The sequence below is a fragment of the Ictalurus punctatus genome, chromosome 15 (assembly GCF_001660625.3).
Source record: "Ictalurus punctatus breed USDA103 chromosome 15, Coco_2.0, whole genome shotgun sequence".
NCBI lineage: Eukaryota > Metazoa > Chordata > Actinopteri > Siluriformes > Ictaluridae > Ictalurus > Ictalurus punctatus.
This window is the reverse complement of record NC_030430.2, coordinates 3,323,740-3,342,889: the sequence shown is the minus strand read 5'-3', so window position 1 is coordinate 3,342,889 and position 19,150 is coordinate 3,323,740. Positions and strand designations below refer to the sequence as shown.

At 39.6% G+C, this 19,150-nt stretch overlaps 1 protein-coding gene across 2 annotated transcripts; it reads right to left on the bottom strand.

Annotated features, from left to right (window-relative positions):
* Positions 1–124: 124 nt before the first annotated feature.
* Positions 125–17,369, bottom strand: itih6 (inter-alpha-trypsin inhibitor heavy chain family member 6). 2 transcript variants are annotated; one of them, XM_017488016.3, is made up of 17 exons: positions 17,093–17,369; positions 13,599–13,634; positions 11,685–11,839; positions 9,565–9,675; positions 7,683–7,930; positions 7,337–7,506; positions 7,129–7,245; positions 6,863–7,034; positions 6,493–6,770; positions 5,153–6,332; positions 3,219–3,245; positions 2,841–2,858; positions 2,683–2,736; positions 2,456–2,512; positions 2,253–2,366; positions 1,437–1,811; positions 125–730 (listed from the first exon to the last, which is right to left on the bottom strand). In XM_017488016.3, exons 1-17 carry the CDS (start codon positions 17,201–17,203, stop codon positions 462–464), a joined length of 3,492 nt encoding a protein of 1,163 aa, XP_017343505.1. In that variant the 5' UTR covers positions 17,204–17,369; the 3' UTR covers positions 125–461. The 2 variants fall into 2 exon arrangements, with proteins under 2 accessions (XP_017343505.1, XP_017343506.1); XM_017488017.3 differs by lacking the exons at positions 13,599–13,634; positions 17,093–17,369 and having other exon boundaries at positions 9,496–9,675; positions 11,685–11,720.
* Positions 17,370–19,150: the final 1,781 nt, after the last annotated feature.

Below are 19,150 nucleotides of genomic sequence, written 5' to 3'. Positions count from 1 at the left end.
TGTTTCTACAAAATAACTATAATCATTACATAAAAATCCTTGCTTTGAAACGTAATTATATATATATATATATATATATATATATATATATATATATATATATATATATATATATATATATATATATATATAAATTAAAATAATTTCTGGAAACAAAATCAGAAATACAGTTCTTTGTGACTTGGGTATGAATATTCGTTGGTGGATTTCAACTGGAGCTTCTCATCTTGAGCGCATCCCGATTCAAACTCCTGGATTCTTCAGTCTTTAAAGCAATATCGTCATATTTTCTATACAGACATCAAAACTTTCCACAGTGTCACTTTCCCATACTGTACACTCTCTATGCTTACATGTTAACTGAGAGTGAATATGCCACCGCTGCACTGCAGTGTCCTATATTCTTGTATGGCCCTGCTTTGAATCAGCAGCCATGAGCTTGAAATGTAGCCGCAGGGCATTTAAAGGTCATCCACCACATAGCTTTGGTAAGGCCGCTCCAGGAGCCGCTCCACTTCCACCTTGGGCACCACCCAGCACTGGGCCAAGTGGCGCTTATTTAATGTGTCCTTCAAAGTCTTATCCTGTAAAGTGACTGGAATTTGTTCGTCCCCTTTCTTGAGTAATCCCAAAGCCAGAGTGTTGTTGTTGCTGATCTGACCGTGGTGGAACACGGCACCGTGTCTGTCTGTTATCCTCACCACCTCTATGGTGCTGTGCTGGAACTGGCCTGGACAAGGAAGAAGACGTTTTCAGGGTCAGGTCTGCACTATTATGCGGTAGTAGCAAGATATCCTCTTAATAATGCTCCTTTCCAGTGTAGACCTATAGTCTAACAGCAGACCTATTCATACCTGTTGCTAATAATACTATATTGACTATGCTGCATATTATCCATTTATCCATCCATCCATCTATCCATCTTCTATACCGCTTATCCTTCCTTCAGGTTCACGGGGAAACCTGGAACCTATCCCAGGAAGCATTGGACACAAGGCGGGGTACACCCTGGACAGGGTTGCTGCATATTAATTAAATCTAAATTTAAATCTATGTCTATGCAACCAACATTCATTTATTTATTCATTCATTTTCAGAAAGGGCTTTATCCTTGGCAGGGTCATGCTGAAGCCAGAGCCTATCCAGTAATGGGTATGAGGTGGGAATACACCCTGGAGGGCACACTTTCACACCTTCACTCACACCTAGGGAAAATTAAGCACAAGCAATTTACCTACTGGCATGTTTTTGGAAGCCGGGAGGAAACTAGAGAACCCAGAGGAAACCTATACAGTTGAGGGGAGAGCCCTGCTTTGAGAACCCTCCAAGTGCTTAGCTATACGCTTGCACTGGATGGATTCTGTCTCACTTGTAAGTCTGCTGAGTGAATAAATGTTTTGGACACCATGAGAAGGGGAACATTTTGTGCTACATACCGAGTAGACCTTGCGTTGAAGAAGATAACCCCTCTCCATCGGCTGTGTAGAATCCTAGATGCTCCACCTGGAAATAGGTGGGGTGACTATATCGATGGACCAGAACCAGGAACATGACGCCTTTTCCGAGCTCAATCCAACAGCTCTGGTGTCCATCAAGCACAATCTTCAAGCCTGGGAGTGTCACAGATCCTTTCTGTCTGATAGGCAGAGTTTCAAGCCCTTCTCCCTTCACTACCACTGAGTCTATTGTGAAGGTGATCTTGATGCCACCTTTTGAAATTCTGATGCTTATCTTGTCGAAGAAGGTGCGAGTTCGGTCCTCGATTCCAATCTTAGGAGGAGCCAACATCAAATGGCCATTCACTGTAATGCCTGCAGGGTGGGATGTATAAGACATTCTTTTCACTAATAATTCATGGAAAATAATAGTAATAATAAAAATAATCATTTGAAAAATACATTTGTTTTGCTGCAGTTACGTTAGGGTCAAGTTGACCTTAGAGTACAAAGATCAAAAAAGGTGTGGTGCACACATATACCATTAAACATATTTATATTTACTGATCATTTAGATCGTTAATTAAAATGTTTCATCTGTATTACTATAAAATATAAATCCATCCATCCATCAGTAAACAGAACATGAGGTTTAAGTAAGAAATAAAACAAACTTTTTAAGTCTGTTTACATGGAGCAAGTCCCTGTGTAAGTTGTTACTATAGAAACTGTAACGTTTTAGAATGAGCGAATTAATATAAACTTGTAAGGATTGTCACAGCTGCTGCTACATAAAATGAACACTGTTATAGTTACCTCTGACTGGGTCCTCCAGAAGATGCAACACATCATTGGCCTCGCCATCAACAGTAAAACACAGATTTTCATGTATCCTTGGGAGCATAACAACAAAATGGGGGTCTCCATCCACTTTGAAAAACACAATAAAAGGTATATGAAAAGGAATGAATCCTCAAACTCAACTATAAATCCTCAAAAGTGAAAAATGAAAAATCTACCTGAGGAGGAGAAGATTCCCACAGAACTTAGGATATCTGTTGTGTCGTCTCGTGACGCTGGAAGAAAAGAGAAATTGAAATGAAATATTCATACTGTAAAAGACTGCATGAGATACAATGTATTTTCCCAAAGTCTAGCAGATGAATGAGTGTATATATATATGACTGAGAAGTAATATATTGCTTGATGCTGTCATATTATTCATATAGGGTTCTTTCTGACTTACAAGAATCATAATGGATGATGTAGTCGGTGTCGTACTCATATGAGACATCATACTCTATAAAATGGATTAAATTGGTATTGGTTAATTCTTATCAGTCCAAAAACAAACAAACAAACCAATAAAAAACCCAATGCATGTATATCAAACAAATGACATACCTTTCACATCATCAGCATCTGTACAAGTGATAAAGAACATTGTATCTTTTTTATACGTTCTATGCATATGCTATCACCAAAAATAAAATCTTTGCACTACTTGCTGGTCTGGTAAACCAACATTTCCCTGTCAACCAATTAATCATGACATAATCACTCAGTCTACTACTATAGTGAAGTAATTTAAGTCATTTTTAACATGTATTCCAGAAATGTAAAAAAATAAAAATAAACAAAAGGTTTATTGAGATGTATCATTGACTAAAATTACATCTATTTAGGATTGTAGTACCATGTGTTAATGATAAATCACCACTACAAGTCTAGTCTAAGCTAGAAGTCTAGAATGACGCAAAAGACTAAAAGTGTTTGCTTTACCTTTTGTCAGGATGGCTGTAGAAACATCTGTTAGACAGAGAAGATGATGTTTAAGTCAGTGCAACTATAAAAAGTGAGTAAAAGCTGTCATATCACAGCAAACCAGTAACTACATTTCCCATCCTGCACTGCGGCCTACAAACATGGCCACCATGTATTGCAATTCCCAGAACACTCACATTCATTCTAATCACACACACCTGCATCAAATTCACAGCACTCACAACCACAGTATAAAGAGACTGTTTGAACACAATGACAATGAAGTGTTGCGTGTTATCACAATACCAAGCATTTGTACCCTGTTCCTCGTTTTGTTTCATGTTCATTGATCTTGTTTCTTGTTTCTCGTTCTCGTTTCTTGCCTTGCCTAGTTTATGCCTGTTTGCAGATCGACTGACCCATTGCCTGTTTTTGACCACGCTATTGTCTCAAGATTTGGATTTGTCCCCCTGCCCCTGTTTATTAAAAGCTCTTATCTGCACTTGTATCCATCCTAACCTTCATTACGTTAATATTGTGGCAAAAATCGTTTAGGATTATTTAGGATCAAATATTAGCACAAAATATGCATAAGCATATTTGCACGTTTACTATGATGTCATGAAAAAAGAATAATTTCAGCAAAGAATACAGTATTACTAATCTTTTTGCAAAAAAATCTAATGCTAAAAGACATCTGTGCTCAAACAAATGAGCTCATTTAAATGATGGATCCATTCATCCATCTTCTATACCACTTTATCCTTTTCAGGGTCACGGGGAACCTGGAGCCTATCCCAGGGAGGCACAAGGCATGGTACACCCTGGACAGGGTGCCAATCCATCACAGGGCACAATCACATACACACTCATACACTACGGACACTTTGGACACGCCAATCAGTCTACCATGCATGTCTTTGACTGGGGGAGGAAACTGGAGTACCCGGAGGAAACCCCCGCAGCACGGGGAGAACATGCAAACTCCACGCGCACACAGGGCCCCGGTGGGAATCGAACCCCCAACCCTGGAGGTATGAGGCGAGCATGCATAATAGCATGCATTTCGCTGAACAAAGGTTTTATTTGTATAACACTTTAAATAATAGACACAGCAGAACTCTCTGTGAAATCTGTGAAACATTTTCACAATCGTTGAATACTAAATACTAATACAGTCTTTAAAAGTTTGATGCAGTTGCGCACACTAAATACTAATACTAATACTAATACAATCTTTAAAAGTTTGACGCAGTTGCGCACGCTTGCACGATACTTTTCTAGGCAGAGCTTACTGCCCTTTACTGTCCTTTATTTAGTTCCATAGAGTTATTGTTGCAGTGGTTAAAAATGGGAACTGTAACAAGCAGTAATTTAGGCCCACTGGGACAAGAATCATGCCGCCCCATGGTTGCCAGGGTCACTTTATTTTTTGCCAAATTGGACTAGTTTAAAAATGCTCCAAAGTAAATAATCTGAATTAAATCGAATCAAATTCCCAAAACAAAGGCATTGTCTATGTGCAGACAGTGTGTCTATGATGTACAGGACCATTTCTATTATAAAATATATCCCAAAGATTAAGCAGAGGGAAAGGGAGATTATGGTGTCGATAATGCCCATACGTCAGAAATGCGTGTGCACCACACTGACCTTGTTTCCCATACAAAGGCTGAGAAAAATAAGAAAAATGTGCCTCCCGTTCCCAATGCCCTATATTTTGGGGGTCATTTCAGGTCTATTGTGTGAGCCCAAGACCAGTAGATTAATTTTTGGATTATAAATAAAAGGTTTGCCTTTATAGGCTACTGTTTTCACCAAACAAATCTTTAATTAATTGAAAGTTGAATTTAAACTGGAAACACATTGAACTTTGTATATTGTAACACTGCTGATGAAAATGCAGCCGTTACTAGAATTTCAAAGCATCTCTGCATGATATTAGAACTTACCTAAAATACCAGTAGCTTCCCAGAGATTGGGTGCATCTGTCATGCCTGGCATAGGGGCAAATGAGGCAGCCACAAGAGTGGAGATGTTGATTTCCTGATCAAGATCTTCAGGTGAAGCATTTGATGAAGGGACTTTGTAAAAATCTGGCTGCATTGCAGGAACATCAGGTGTGGCAAAATTGTCAGTGTCAGATAAGAATGTGGGTTTCTCCAGAGGCAGGACTTGATGTTTCCCTGAGCTGTGTTGTGTTGTGCTTTCAGCCACGTTTGCCATTGGAACTGAACTCTTGAGAAGTGTTGAAGTGGTGGAATTGAATGGGAGGAAAGTGGGCGCTTCGGTTTTCATGCTGCTGGTTGGAACAATGGGAGCTTTGCTCAACAGAGGGACAGAGGTGGTCTTAGATGCGCTGTGTGGTAAAGATGTGGTCCTCTTGGGTGATGAAGCTGCTACATTTTTGTCTGAAGAAGGAGTATTTACTGGATATCTAGGAATAGGCAGGTCGTGTGGAAGGGGTTTGGTCTTTAAAGGTTTGTCTAGCTTTTTGATCAAGGCCTCAGAAGTAGAAGTCATTTTAGAGGTACTTGGCGTTTGTGTAGGTGTGGTCATTACACTTGCTGTAGTGGTAGTGACAGGCTTGGGTGTAGTCGTGGTTGTAGAGACAGTGGTTGGATTTGGCTCATCAATATCTGGTTTAACCACCACCAAAGAGGTGAACGGAGTGACAAAGTTATATTTCAGTGAAAGGTTGGTGGCCTTCTCTGTTAGCAAGCGTTGTGCTAATGGATCTGAGCTGTTGAGTTTAGCAATCAAAAGCTCCTTGATAGTGTAATAGGCCCAGAGGCGATGCACAAAGTTGGAGATGCCACGCTGTTCGCTGGTACAACCCAGTAGTGCTAAAGTCTCATTTACTTCAAGCTTGGCCAGTACAAACTCACTCTCTACCTTCACCTTCTGCTTTTTGCCACTTGCTGTCAATGAAACTTTCAGATCCTGTATGTCTGGCTTAATTTTCCCTGTGACTACCAGTTCAGAGCCTTGGAAGTAGTTGGGGAAAAGGGCCCTTGTAACATCATAAGCTTGGTCATCGAGGTAGGAAAGCTGGATATCTGACAGTAGTGGACTCGCTACCTCATCATAGAAACCCTTTAACTGGAGTGCAGCATCAGCATCCTCATATACCTGAAAGGAGTATAAGAAAAAAAAAAATTACATTTCATTGGTCATTTGCCAGTTATCTGCTTTTACTCTTAGCGATTCTTGGTGTACCTGTTCTTTTTCACTTTTAAACATTCAAAATTTTGTATCACTGGGAAGAAAACTTTATGGCTGTATACTGTACCATCCGTGCTATCCCACGGTTCTCCAAAGCCAGACGTTTCAGTAGAGGAAAATCTGCATCATCTCCAAATGCCAGGGCAAACAGAGAGACTGAACCCAGCGCACTCTGAGCATTATGCAGAATGACCTCTTGTGCAGTCACTCCAATTGTAGCCTCTCCATCAGTCAGAAAGATGATCATGGGAACTCGTCTTGGTGATGACAATTGGCTATCAGGAGATGAAGAGGAGGAGTTGATCAGCTGTGCTGCTGAGAGAAGAGCCACATTGATATTTGTCCCTAGAGAGGAAGAAATCCAGGGAGAGAAAGCTGTTAGTAATGGTCTTTACATTACGAAGAAGTAATTTGTAGGGACACTGATAGACACCTACAGCCATCTGCAACGATTTTCTTGACAAACTCCCTCGCGTCCCGCACGTTCTGCTTTGTGGCCAGTACAGTGCGGCCTCCCTTCCAGATCTGCACTTTATCCGAAAACGTAATGAGATTGAAGTAGTCACCCTCACCTAGATCACCCAGGATCGTAGATATCGCTGCCTTAGTCTGGGTCAAGAAAAAACATATAAGATGGCTAGTAACTGACTAGGAATTATGTGTTGAATTTACTCACATTTTCATAATTGATAAGATATGACACCTGTTTGATCTTCGTGCCCATCATGGAACCACTGATGTCAATAACGAAGACAATATCTTTAGAAACTACTGGCAGGTCCCGTGGGGAAAAGTAATGAACGAAGTAACCATTGTGCACCTGAAAAGAAGAGGCAAAGGAACCAAATGTGAAAACCTCTTATCGGCGCAACACAAAGAGTCATTCTGTACATGTATGATAGTGTCATAACCTGGATATCTCCCATGAGATCTTTTTGCTCTACATCATACTGGAGGACAAAGTCTGCACTGATGCCTTTGGGGGAGATGGTCCTCTGCTTCTGCAGGCTAGGGTTGTAATGAATGTGAGCACAGTGTAGATTCTGCTGCACCTGAGTGGAGGGGGGTGCTTCGGCCTCAGCTGCAAGCATGTGCAAACAGTTTAGGAGCATCAGCATACTGAAGTCATTAAAGGTTATTAAAGGAACTGCCTTGATAAAAGCTAAGGCTCAGAAAAAAAGCCTAAAGTGTGGTGTAGCCATGAGTAGCCCAACTCTAGTGATTATGGACAATTTAATGTTTGTCTTTAATTTGCACCTTGGTCAGTGTTGGTGAGTAGGCGACTGGTTCTGAGCGGTAACACTTTGATGAAGCTGATTCCAGTCCTCTCTGCTATACTAACATCCACAGAGAGATTCTGCACAGGTTGTCCAGGCCTGAGGCCCAAAGCCAGCTCATAGCGCCCCAGCTGTCGTGTCAGTAGCTCCTCGTACATCAGGGAAAAGTGCATGTGGACTCCAGGAGGCACACTGACAGCCACTCGAAACTTCTCAATCTCCCGCTCCCTTTAAACCAAAGGAACAGATTACAAAAACAGAAAAGCAACTCAACAACTCTATGGCACTTTTAACACAGTCCCATTTATGAATAATGCAAAAAAACAATATCATAATTGAACCTATTATGAAATACATACTGCTCTGCAAAAAGTTTCAATAAGAAAACCTTTATGGACTGTGGTATGCTTTAAACCAGGAGTGTCAAACTCATTTAAGGTAATGGACCACATTATACTTGGTCCGGTTTCATGTGGACTTGAAAAAAAATAAAGAATAAAAAACAGAATAAATAAATAAATAAATAACAATAAAAAAAATAACAGTAATGATTATTATTATTATTATTATTATTATTATTATTATTATTATTATTATTATTATTATGTTGAAGTGGGGGAAATCAATATAGTTTGCTTAATTATTTAAAAAACTTAAATGTCGGATTATTGATTGTATAAGTATTTACCCCCATTGGTGTGAAATCCCTAAAGTAGATGGACGTATTATAAGATTTATGTCTCTGAGTTTATTGTGCTATTTTGGCACCTGGTGGAATAACAGAGACTCATTATTTAAAAATTATTATTATTTTTTTAAATTCAGTTACAGGCTACATAATCATTTAAATTTAGAACACTTATTAAATTCACTTGATGGGCCTGATTAGAACATTTTTCACATGGTTCTCTGGTCACACTCTTTTTTCGCATGGTTCTTTCTACCCAAATGCTGGGTTGAGCCTTTTGGGTCATTTAATTGGGTTATTTTCTGTGTCTTGGGTAGTTTTGTGTGACCCAACCACCAGGTTAGTGGCTGGGTCATTTTCACTGACAGTTGAATCAATGCACCCTGATGCCACCCCGATGCTTCAGCCCAGCTCCTTGAGTCACGTCAACTCAGTGCAGACTGTTTGAATTCACCTCAGGTGGAGGTAGCGGTTTTCACAAGGACAGACTGTTAGATTTATTTGGAGAGACGAGGTTCGTATCAATATATTTATCCATAAAACCATTACTGTACACAAGAAAAAAGCAAAAATGTACAGTAACTGTCCAGTGTACATGACATCTTCATTAGTTTTGGCTTACTTGTTTGTAATTCCCACTGGATCTCACTGGATTATTCAGTTTTTCTGAAGTTTTAAACGTCTACTTTGATCAAAGTCTGACGTTTTTGTCTTAAATATATGACTTATTTGAGACATTTACTTCTAGTAAAAACCACTTAACATCTCTAGCAATACATTGACGTATTTGTTTATAATGTAGTATATTTGACATTTTCAAGGGGTAAAAATAGCCCTGAAAATATCAACCTATTCATGAAATAAAATTAACCCAGCGTTTTTGTAAAAATGAAACCATCCTTTTTAACCCATTTGCTGGGTTAAAATTAACAACCCAACTTGATGGGTTAGTTTAGCTCAAAATCTGTCCTATACTTACTCAGCTGTTGTTTTTAACCCAGTGTAACCCAGTGCATGGGCTGTATGTTTGACACCCCTGCTTTACCTTTAAGAAAAATTGAAAGAAACATGGCCTATAGCATTTTTCAAGTGGATGTCTGCTCACTCAGTCAATGCCAAAAGAAACATGGCGTAATCCCAGCAGAGGAGGTATCAAATACACTTTTGGACTGACTTGGTGGCAACAAGTCCTGTTGTTTTCCCCTGCTTCTTGGCATCATCGTAGATCTTCCTGGCAGCAGCTCTCTCCTTCACTTCGGCCACATGGACTTTACCGTTAGATGTGCTGAGGTGTTATTTACAAGAAAAGGGGGAAAAAAGAATAGTTCAAACTAAAGCGAATAGTCAGGTCAAATCCTTGAGAAGTTCTGGTGAATGAAAGATTATTTAGATTATTTGTATTTAGCATATCTGCAATCCATTCACTAACATGCGTTTACAGAATCCTTCATACCTGCCTGGTCAGGGCCGTTATGGTTTAAATTAGGCTATAAGTTTGTTTATATTTTGGAAATTATAACCAACTAAATATTGTAGACTGGTACAAACGATGAGGAAACATGATTTAAAAAACATCTCTAGTTGAGGTCAATTATGCAGCTGATGCAGCTGAGGCTGAGAAACTCTCAGAGCAAGAATTCACATACCATGCGGACACTGCTGGCATTTCTATCTCTGTTTTTTTTTTTTTTTCAGTGTGTTAAAAAAATTCTTGTTTTGATCATACCCATTTCATTTTTAAATCTACATAGAGATACTGATACAGATACTGATATTTAGAGCACTAAACAGATACAGATACAGATAGTGGCAGTATGTTACACACCTTCCATATGTTGCCTTATATCACCATTTCCCCATATTCTTTTCTCCCTCCCTCACTCCCTTTAAACACACTGTGTATCCTGTTTAAGGTGGTGCAAAGAACCTAAATATAAAGCTGACCCATTCACCTAAACATATTTAAATAAAAAATCACCAAACCCACCAAAATAAACAGACAGCTTTGAAACAGGGCTTGTCTCAGACAGAGCAATATTGAAAGGGGAGTTTAAGGGCCAGTGGAAAACAGATGCAACAGTATGTGTGCTGTGTGAGCCAGCGAGAGATCTGGATTAGCTGTTCATGGCAGAGTGAGATGAACAACACAGACCTCTCAGTTATAACCCGCATGACGTCAGTGTTCGAAAGACAAGTTTCAGCATGTGTATGTATAGTTTTGTGTGCAAATACAGACGTGTTTTATTCATATGAGATATATTTTTAACTGGAACTACTCCTGGGCATAAGTGCGTAGGTGTATTGTACTTGCATGTGTACTGAATGTGTTTGTGCGCACGTAATGATATGTGAGGGTGTATTCCTTGGCCACGTGCCTTAGTAAACTCAAGTGGGCAAGAGGAGAAGGACAAACATGGCTAGCTCATGTCATTTTCTCTGTTAGCTCTCTGGCTTCTTGCTACAAAGCCCACTATTCATCTGGCATGAAGGTTCCCCATTCGTCAACCACTTCCACCCCCAAATTCAGCTCCTGGCAACTCGAGCAGCCAGCCTTCCATTTTCTTATTTGCGGGATCTTGTTTACATGGAGGATTCTTTTTAAAGGAAAAGTGGTTTTCAGGCCTCTTAGGCATATACAAATGTGTCTTCTTTCCCCCAGCAGTGCTTCGAGAGGGCTTCTTTGAAGTTTTATTTTGGGATTAGACCCCTTTCTGGTTTAAGCGTCGTTTTTGAAACCTTTTACCTCTCTTTCATTTATTTTCTTGCGCTGTCTTTAAATATCGTATTATGAAGAATTAGTTAGAGACATTTGATCACATAATTTAGCTTGACTATGGTTTTTCCATTTAATTACTAAATATTTGTTACTTCCCCATGGGTAAACTGTATTTTATATGTTAACACGTAATTCTATACACTTTATGAACCATAGAAGGCCTTATGTAGTAAAACCACAGCGCTGTTGAATTCTCAAATCAGAAGGTGTTGATTATTTTTCTACAACAGCCTAACATTAGAAAAATAACATATTATTTTTCTAACAATAGTGCCAGGTGTAAGTCAAATCACAGGTTTATATCAGTGCTGTCATTCTAATATGTTATCATTTCTCTAATAACGGCTATTACACTGGGACTTCTAGGGCTTTTGCGTGCTAATATGGCTATTCCTAAGAGGCCCTTTCCTTCATTTTTAGTTCCTGCGTAAGTTATTGTTGTTCAACAGTTACTGAGAAGATGTGTACTGAATTGGAGAACAAAAATGGAGAAATTTATAGTACTATTTATGACTCACATGGTAAAGTTGGAGATGAAGGCTGAGGGAGACAGGTCAACCTCAAACGCTGCCTCTTTGGTGAAATGGAGCTGGTTCCACACTGAACTCTCTACTGTGGTGAGAGCATAGCGGGAGATGACGGTGCATCGCACATGGTAATCTGTGATCTTCAGCTAGATATCAAAGGTTATCAAAGTGAGTACATAAAAGTGAAACTGTGCAGAACAATAAGTCACCAGCAGTGGATTTGAGAAACTCTGCTATAAACGAAGCTATATATACGTGCACCTTGTATCTGTGTAGTTCATTTATTCCTGCAGTCAGACTGGCCTGTCATGAGATTTAATGGCAGTCCATAGCAGTGTGTGTGCGTGTGTGTGTGTGTGTGTGTGTGTGTGTGTGTGTGTGTGTGTGTTTGTGTTTGCTTGGCCCTTGTTCAGACCACATTGGTCTGGCTAAGGACGCCATGGTACCTGTTAAAATATTAGTAAAACCTTCCTTCATAAGTGATATGCATATATATAGTATACTTTTACACCAAGTATGAACAAATGTAAAAATAACATATTACAGAGTCTGTCCTTTTTATTCTATTCTTGAACTGTACTATTAGTAGCATTTGGAAACAGGTCTTGGGTAATTTTTGGTTGTTATCTGTTCTTATCTATCCACAGGATATGAAGGTTGCAATCTGATTGGAGCTCCCATTCTTCTAGTTTCCGAGAAAAAAAAAAAAAAACAACATTTGATCATCATACCACGATTTTTCAGAGCAAGATGTAGTCACTGGAATGGAATTTCAAGGCATCCAGTTTTTAAAGTTTTATACAGTTTTGATCAAAGCATTTCTAAGAGTAAATGAGATATCCTTGCCAGCGGGTTCAGGAGAAGTTCTGCAATGGCAGTCAAATGGCTACTTTAGGGAAAGTAGGTTATTCTTGGAGATATTTGGTGGAAAATAAACATACCCAAATATTTAGTTAGACGTCTGATTTGCATGACTGGTTTTGTATGCATCGAGGGGGGAAAAAACGTGAAGCCTGCATAAGTATAATTAACAGTATAATTGACAGTCATGCAGACTTCATAAGAAAAGCCATAAATTAATTGACCAGTTTGTACCAATTATATAAATTATTATACATTTGCAATCGTAAGACTAGATTAACTATCTGTGAGCAAAGGCCATGCCTGTGATTGCAGAGAACTTGGTGGGAGCAGAAATGTTGTGACTAGTAGTGAAAGGGACAGAGGGGAATTTATAAGAAGCCAACTTGGAAAAAGGTGAAGCAGCTGGCCTTTGTCACAAGCTTCCGATATTTCATAACTCTATTAAAGGTAGATACATGTGAGAAAGAGAAAATCAAACATGAAACTCAGTTGTGTTTTTACATCATACACACATGAGTATTTTGAGTGAGTCAAATGATGTAGCAAATCCGCATTTTCTGAAAAAAAGAGAACAATTCCATATGCTTACATTGGGGGGATAGTGGTGGTTTAGTGGTTAAGGCTCTAGGTTACTGATCGGAAGGTTGGTGGTTCAAACCCCTGCACTGCCAAGCTGCCACTGTTGGGCCCTTGAGCAAGACCCTCAACCCTCTCTGCTTCAGGGGCACTGCATCTTGGCTGACCCTGCACTCTGTTCCCAACATGCTGGGGTATGTGAAGAAAAGGATTTCAGAGTGCTATAACGTATATGTGACCAATAAAGACTCATTATCCTTATAAAATTATTATTAGCCTAAAATCCTCGGCAGGACTGACCAGTGTCCATATTCTTAAAATAAACATGGTTTCATTTAACATATTTTCAGTAGTGCCAGTAATATTGGTCCGTAGTGGAAAAGATTGGCAGGCATGGGGTTTGTCCTCACAAGTGAATGATAAAAACAATAAAATACTGTATGTATTATAAAATCCAGTACTTACTGCAGGTTTAGCTGTGTTGCTCTCACGTCTTAATCTCTAGAGAAGAAGCAATACCACAGACTGACAAGTTAGAATTAGAACACTGATTTGAATCATTTTCAGAATTAATATTAGATTGCTTTTCTACGAGACTGTTTTTCAGAGTCTGCAGCAAGTAAGCATGAGAAAACCCCATTCTTTGAACGTTTAAACCACATAGACACAAATTATAGAGTCCTGCCTTTTTGTTTAGACTGGTGTTTGGCAGAAGTATGAATTACCTGACTGTAAAACAAGCATGACCAATGGGAGTTTGACTCGAAGCTGAAGTGTTTATAGTCATAAATAAAACTACTTTACATTAAAAATCATTTTATGTAAGTATAAACCATTTTAATGTAGTATAACACTGAACAAAAATGGACTAGGAGACCAATCAGAAAACACGCCTGTACTCTGCCCCTCACTTTGGTCCATCACTCTGACGCCAACGTGTGAGACATGGTTGGGACTCGACGTCGTATTAAAATAGACTGAATCAAAGCCATTCATGAAAGACGTGCAAATGGAGGTAAATATCAGTACTGTACACAGACAACTCTTAGATGTTAATTTTACTCATAAACGATCACTGTGTTAGTGTAATACCATATAATCCTATATGGATGCAGGGAATGTGAAATGGGGAAAACAGTCAGCGTGTGCTTTGCCTGTGTTTGTGCACGTAAATAAAATAAAATCACTTTGACACTCAAGTCATGCGTCATTTAATTGGGATGCAAGTGCAAACAAGCAGTTCTTATAAGCTTACTATTCATTCAGTGTGCACATCTGTTTATACATACACAGTGGGGGAAATAAGTATTGGACGTGTCAACATTTTTTTCAGTAAATATATTTCCAATGAGGTTATTCACGTGAAATTTTCACCAGACATCAGTATTAACTCAAGAAATCTGGAAATAGGATGAATTCACAACATTAAAGTCCATAAATAAAGTTGTGTGTAATAAAGTGGAATGACACGGGAAAAAAGTATTGAACATGCTAAGAAAAAGCAGTTCTCCAAGACAAGGTAAGGCAAGGAACCAGCTGAAATCCGTAAAGAGTTAGAAAGTAATTATACCCCCTATCTTAATATCAGCTGGGTTAGTAAATTGATGGTCTATAAAAAGGCTTTTCATTACCAAGGTGTCACATAAGAAACATCTCATGATGGGTAAAAGCAAAGAGCTCTCCCAAGACCTTCACAACCTTATAGTTGCAAAACATACTGATGGAATCAGATACAGATGTATTTCAAAACTTCTGAATCCTCCAGTAAACACCATTGGGGCCATTATCTGCAAGTGGAAGCAACATCACTCCATCATCAACCGGCCACGCACAGGATCTCTTCGCAAGATTTTTGACCAAGGAGTCAGAAAAATAGTCAGAAGAGTAGCCCAAGAGCTAAGGACCACTCGGAAAGAGCTCCAGAAACACTTGGAGGCAGCAGGTGTCATCATCACAGAGAAAACAATAGGCAATGCACTCTACTGCCATGGCCTCTATGCACACTCACCCTGCAAGACTCCATTACTAAAGAAAAGGCATGTCAAAGCTTGTTTAAAGTTTGCTACAACTCATCTGGACAAACCTATGAAATACTGGGAGAGTGTAGTCTGGTCAGACGAGAGCAGAATAGGACTTTTTGGCTGTCGTACTAGACACCATGTTCGGAGAAGAAATGGCACTGCACTTAAAACACTATATAAACAGTGAAGTGTGGAGGTGAAGCATCATGGTGTTCGGCTGTTTTTCATCACATGGTACTGGCAGACTTCATATAACTGAAGGAACGATGAATGGAGCCATTTTCCGGGAGATTCTTGAGAAGAATCTGCTGCCATCCACCAGGAGGATGAAGATGAGATGTGGGTGGAGCTTCCAGCAGGACAACGATCCAAAACATACAGCAAAGGAAACTCTCAATTGGTTTCAGAGAAAAAAATCAAGGCATTATAATGGCCCAGTCAATCACCTGACTCGAATCCAATTGAACAAGATTTAAAGACAATATGTTCAGAAGAACTGAATATTGTGGCCCATTAATTTCTTCATACAGGAAGTGTCTTGAATCTGTAATTACAAACAAAGGCTTCTCCACTAAGTATTAAATAAATTTCAGTTAGCGTGTTCAATACTTTTTTCCCATGTCATTCCACTTTGTTACACATAACTTTATTATGGATTTTAATGTTGTGAATTCTTTCTATTTCCAGATTTCTTGAGTTAATACTGATGTCTGGTGAAAATTTCATGTGAATTGCCTCATTGGAAAAATATTTACTGAAAAAAATGTTGACGTGTCCACTACTTATTTCCCCCTCTGTATAGACTATAGACATTGATGTAAAAAACTCATGTATTTTTGATAGACAAATACTCAGAGCGTGCAATCTCTGGGCTGAAAATTCATATGAATTTCTTTCAGTAGACTGAGGTGATTTCGTCACATTGTCCTTTGTGGTTACATGTATGACTTGGTACAAGTTTAGTCTTCTTCAACTTGAATAACTGTGACTGTGTGACTACTTTTCTAATGTTTGTATATCTTGGTGGGGATTAAATGTCACCACAAGTACAGGAACTTTTTTGTTTACAAAAACTGCAGCTTTTATTTAAAAAAAATTAAAATTAAACGAGCCACAATGTTTCCATTTGGTTACTAAGGTTAAGGTTTGGGTTGATTCAAGGTGTAACATATCATTAATAAGCTCCATTAAAAGGATGTCAATAGAAGGTTTTCACCAAGATGTGTGTATATGTTCAGTTGTACCTCTCGCTGTTCTCTCTACACTCTAAAAACCAATGTTTCTTGGAACATAGGGTTTCTTCAGGTCACACCTGCTATGAATCTTCTAAAAAACTAATATCTCTAACATCTCCTGGGTTCCTCCCCTCTTAGAGAAAATGGTAAAACCCAAATCACAAGTTGTGTTCTTGTTTTCCAATTTGTCCTAAAACCCAACAACATATGTTTCCCTATCAGAGAGGATTCCAAGAGCCTGCTGAAAAAAGTAAGAACCCTTGATTCTTACCTAGAGCTAGTATGCAAAGGGCTTCTCTTGAAGAATCATTTTACTATAAATGCTTAACCTTCTCTGCAGAATTCCGCTTAAATAAATGGTTGGTCATAAAAGCGGCTGTTAAATGGATAAATTTCGCATGTAAACACAAGTACATCCATCCATTCATTTTCTGTACCGCTTATCCTACACAGGGTTGCGGGGAGCCTGGAGCTTATCCCAGGGGGCTGGAGGCACAAGACGGAGGACACCTTGGACGGGGTGCCAACACATGACAGCACACAAGTACACTTTCTAACGAAGAACACCAAGCGATCAGAAAATGTGCTTTTGTGTATAGATTCTACACTTTAAAAAAAAGACAGAAATGATATTTCCTTATACTCATCACTTCATACATAAATTCAGATGATCTCTCTCTCACACACACACACACACACTCACCGTGAAAGCGGCGCCTCGTGCGCCTGTACGCGTTCTGAACTCTGCTGCTCCTCCAACACACACCACAAACATGAGCAGCCTCAGCACAATCCCGTCCATGTTCATAATCATTTTAAATCAGTCTAACGTCTCTGTTCAGCCTCCAACAGCTTCATGCAACCCACACACGAAACATTGTGTGACAAAATGCTGTGTGTTTTCTTATTTTTGATGTATAAATCCCTCCCCTGTACTTCTACAAGTCATCCAGGTCTGTGAGCAGGAGAGAGTCAGTCTCATACCTGTGGGAAGGCTAGATATTGAGGAACAGAGGGGGTGTTTATTGGCTCAAGTTCAAGTGCAGCTCTCTGCTGGAAATTTCGCGCAATCCTGCCATCATTTGGAGGCCCCAAGTATCCTCAAACCGTTAACCCGTGAATGCCCGCCTTGTGTGTGTGTGTGTGTTTGTGCGTCATTTTCCATACAGTGCTCTGTAGATATGCGCAGCTTTTGTTCGTTGATTGCAATCACATGCACTGAGATCTTTCTTCTAATACTATGGTATTCGAAATTCGAAATTCGAAAATCAAATCTTTGAATCGCCACCTTATCTAAAACTTCCTTGCCATTAATAAACCAAAATCCCCCAGCGACAATTCTGAAAACCTCAAAGCGTTGACTAGCTATCCATCCATCCATTTTCTATACTGCTTATTCTGAACAGGGCTGTGGGGGGAACCTGGAGCCTATCCCACGGAACCTGAGGCACAAGGCAGGGGACACCCTGGACTGGGTGCCAACCTATCGCAGGGCACAATCGCACACCCATTCATACACTATGGACAATTTGGAAATGCCAATCAGCCTACAACGTATGTCAGGAAGCTGAAGTGCCTGGAGGAAACACATGGAGAACATGCAAACTTCACGCACACAGGGGATTCAAACTTCCAACACCAGAGGTGCAAGTCAAACATGCTATCCACTAAGCTGCCGTGCCCCCTTGATGCTACCTTTAGCGCATCATTTATTTTACCTATTTATGGCAGCAATAGATCAAATTTGATTAAAAAAAAAAGTATTAGTGGCACAGCGGGTAGCACTACTGTCTCACAGCTCTAGAATACCTGGTTCAAGCCTGAGCTCAGGCTACCGTGTGGAGTTTTGCATGTTCACCACATGTTTGAACAGGTTTCCTCTGGGTTCTCTGGTTTCCTCACATTGTCCAAAAACATGCACCTGGACTGGCTGTGCCAAATTGCACACGTGAATGAGTGTGCATGCTGCTATCTGAGCGCTCTTGAGCTAGGCTCTGGAGCAGCCGGGACCCCGATCAGGTTGAAGCAGGTATGAAGGATTTCTCCAAATTAACCATCAACATATTCTAATATGATCAAGACTTACTAGACTAAGCAAAATTGACTCACATATTGAGATGCTGTACTAAGTAACATTCTATCATTTATTTCTCACAGGAATAACAGCAATAGCAGGTTTTCATATCCAAATTCATATCCAATCTTTACTCAAACTCAATAAAACTCACTATACTTACTCACTAACACTTTTCTACTTTAACTTGACTGAAGAATTTCAAGCTGCACTTCAGTGTTTATTTAGATGACCTTTACCACCTCTGCTTGCAGTGCAATTATGGGAATTTAGTGAAAACAATTGAAATAGAAATGTGTGCTAGCTGTGGTCAGATTGTTGAAGTTATGAGCTGTGTATATGACAGATGGGTGTTTGTTTGGTTGCTGTCCGAGGTCCTGATGCCTCTCTCTCTCTCTCTCTCTCTCTCTCTCTCTCTCTCTCTCTCTCTTTGTACCTAAGGATCTCTGTGATGTCTGTCTCTCCCTCACACTATCTGTTTCTCTGTCTCTCATCAGCTCTGTCTGTCTGTCTCTCCCTCACACCATGTCTCTCTCTCTCTCTGTCTAACTCTCTCTCCCTCTCTGCCTATCTGTATCTACCTCACACAATGTTTCTCTCTCTCTCTCTCTCTCTCTCTCTCTCTCTCTCTCTCTCTCTCTCTCTCACACACACACACACACTTCTGTTGACCAAAGCACAATTTTT

What these genes read in the sequence shown, in the direction of transcription:
- itih6 (XM_017488016.3), bottom strand. Translation starts at nt 17,203, where the DNA reads ATGATTATGAACATGGACGGGATTGTGCTGAGGCTGCTCATGTTTGTG. An exon ending in GAAAATCGTTGCAGATGGCT is followed by an intron (nt 6,771 to 6,862) that starts GTAGGTGTCTAT and finishes CTTCCTCTCTAG; the next exon opens with GGACAAATATCAATGTGGCT. An exon ending in GGGAATCTTCTCCTCCTCAG is followed by an intron (nt 2,367 to 2,455) that starts GTAGATTTTTCA and finishes TGTTTTTCAAAG; the next exon opens with TGGATGGAGACCCCCATTTT.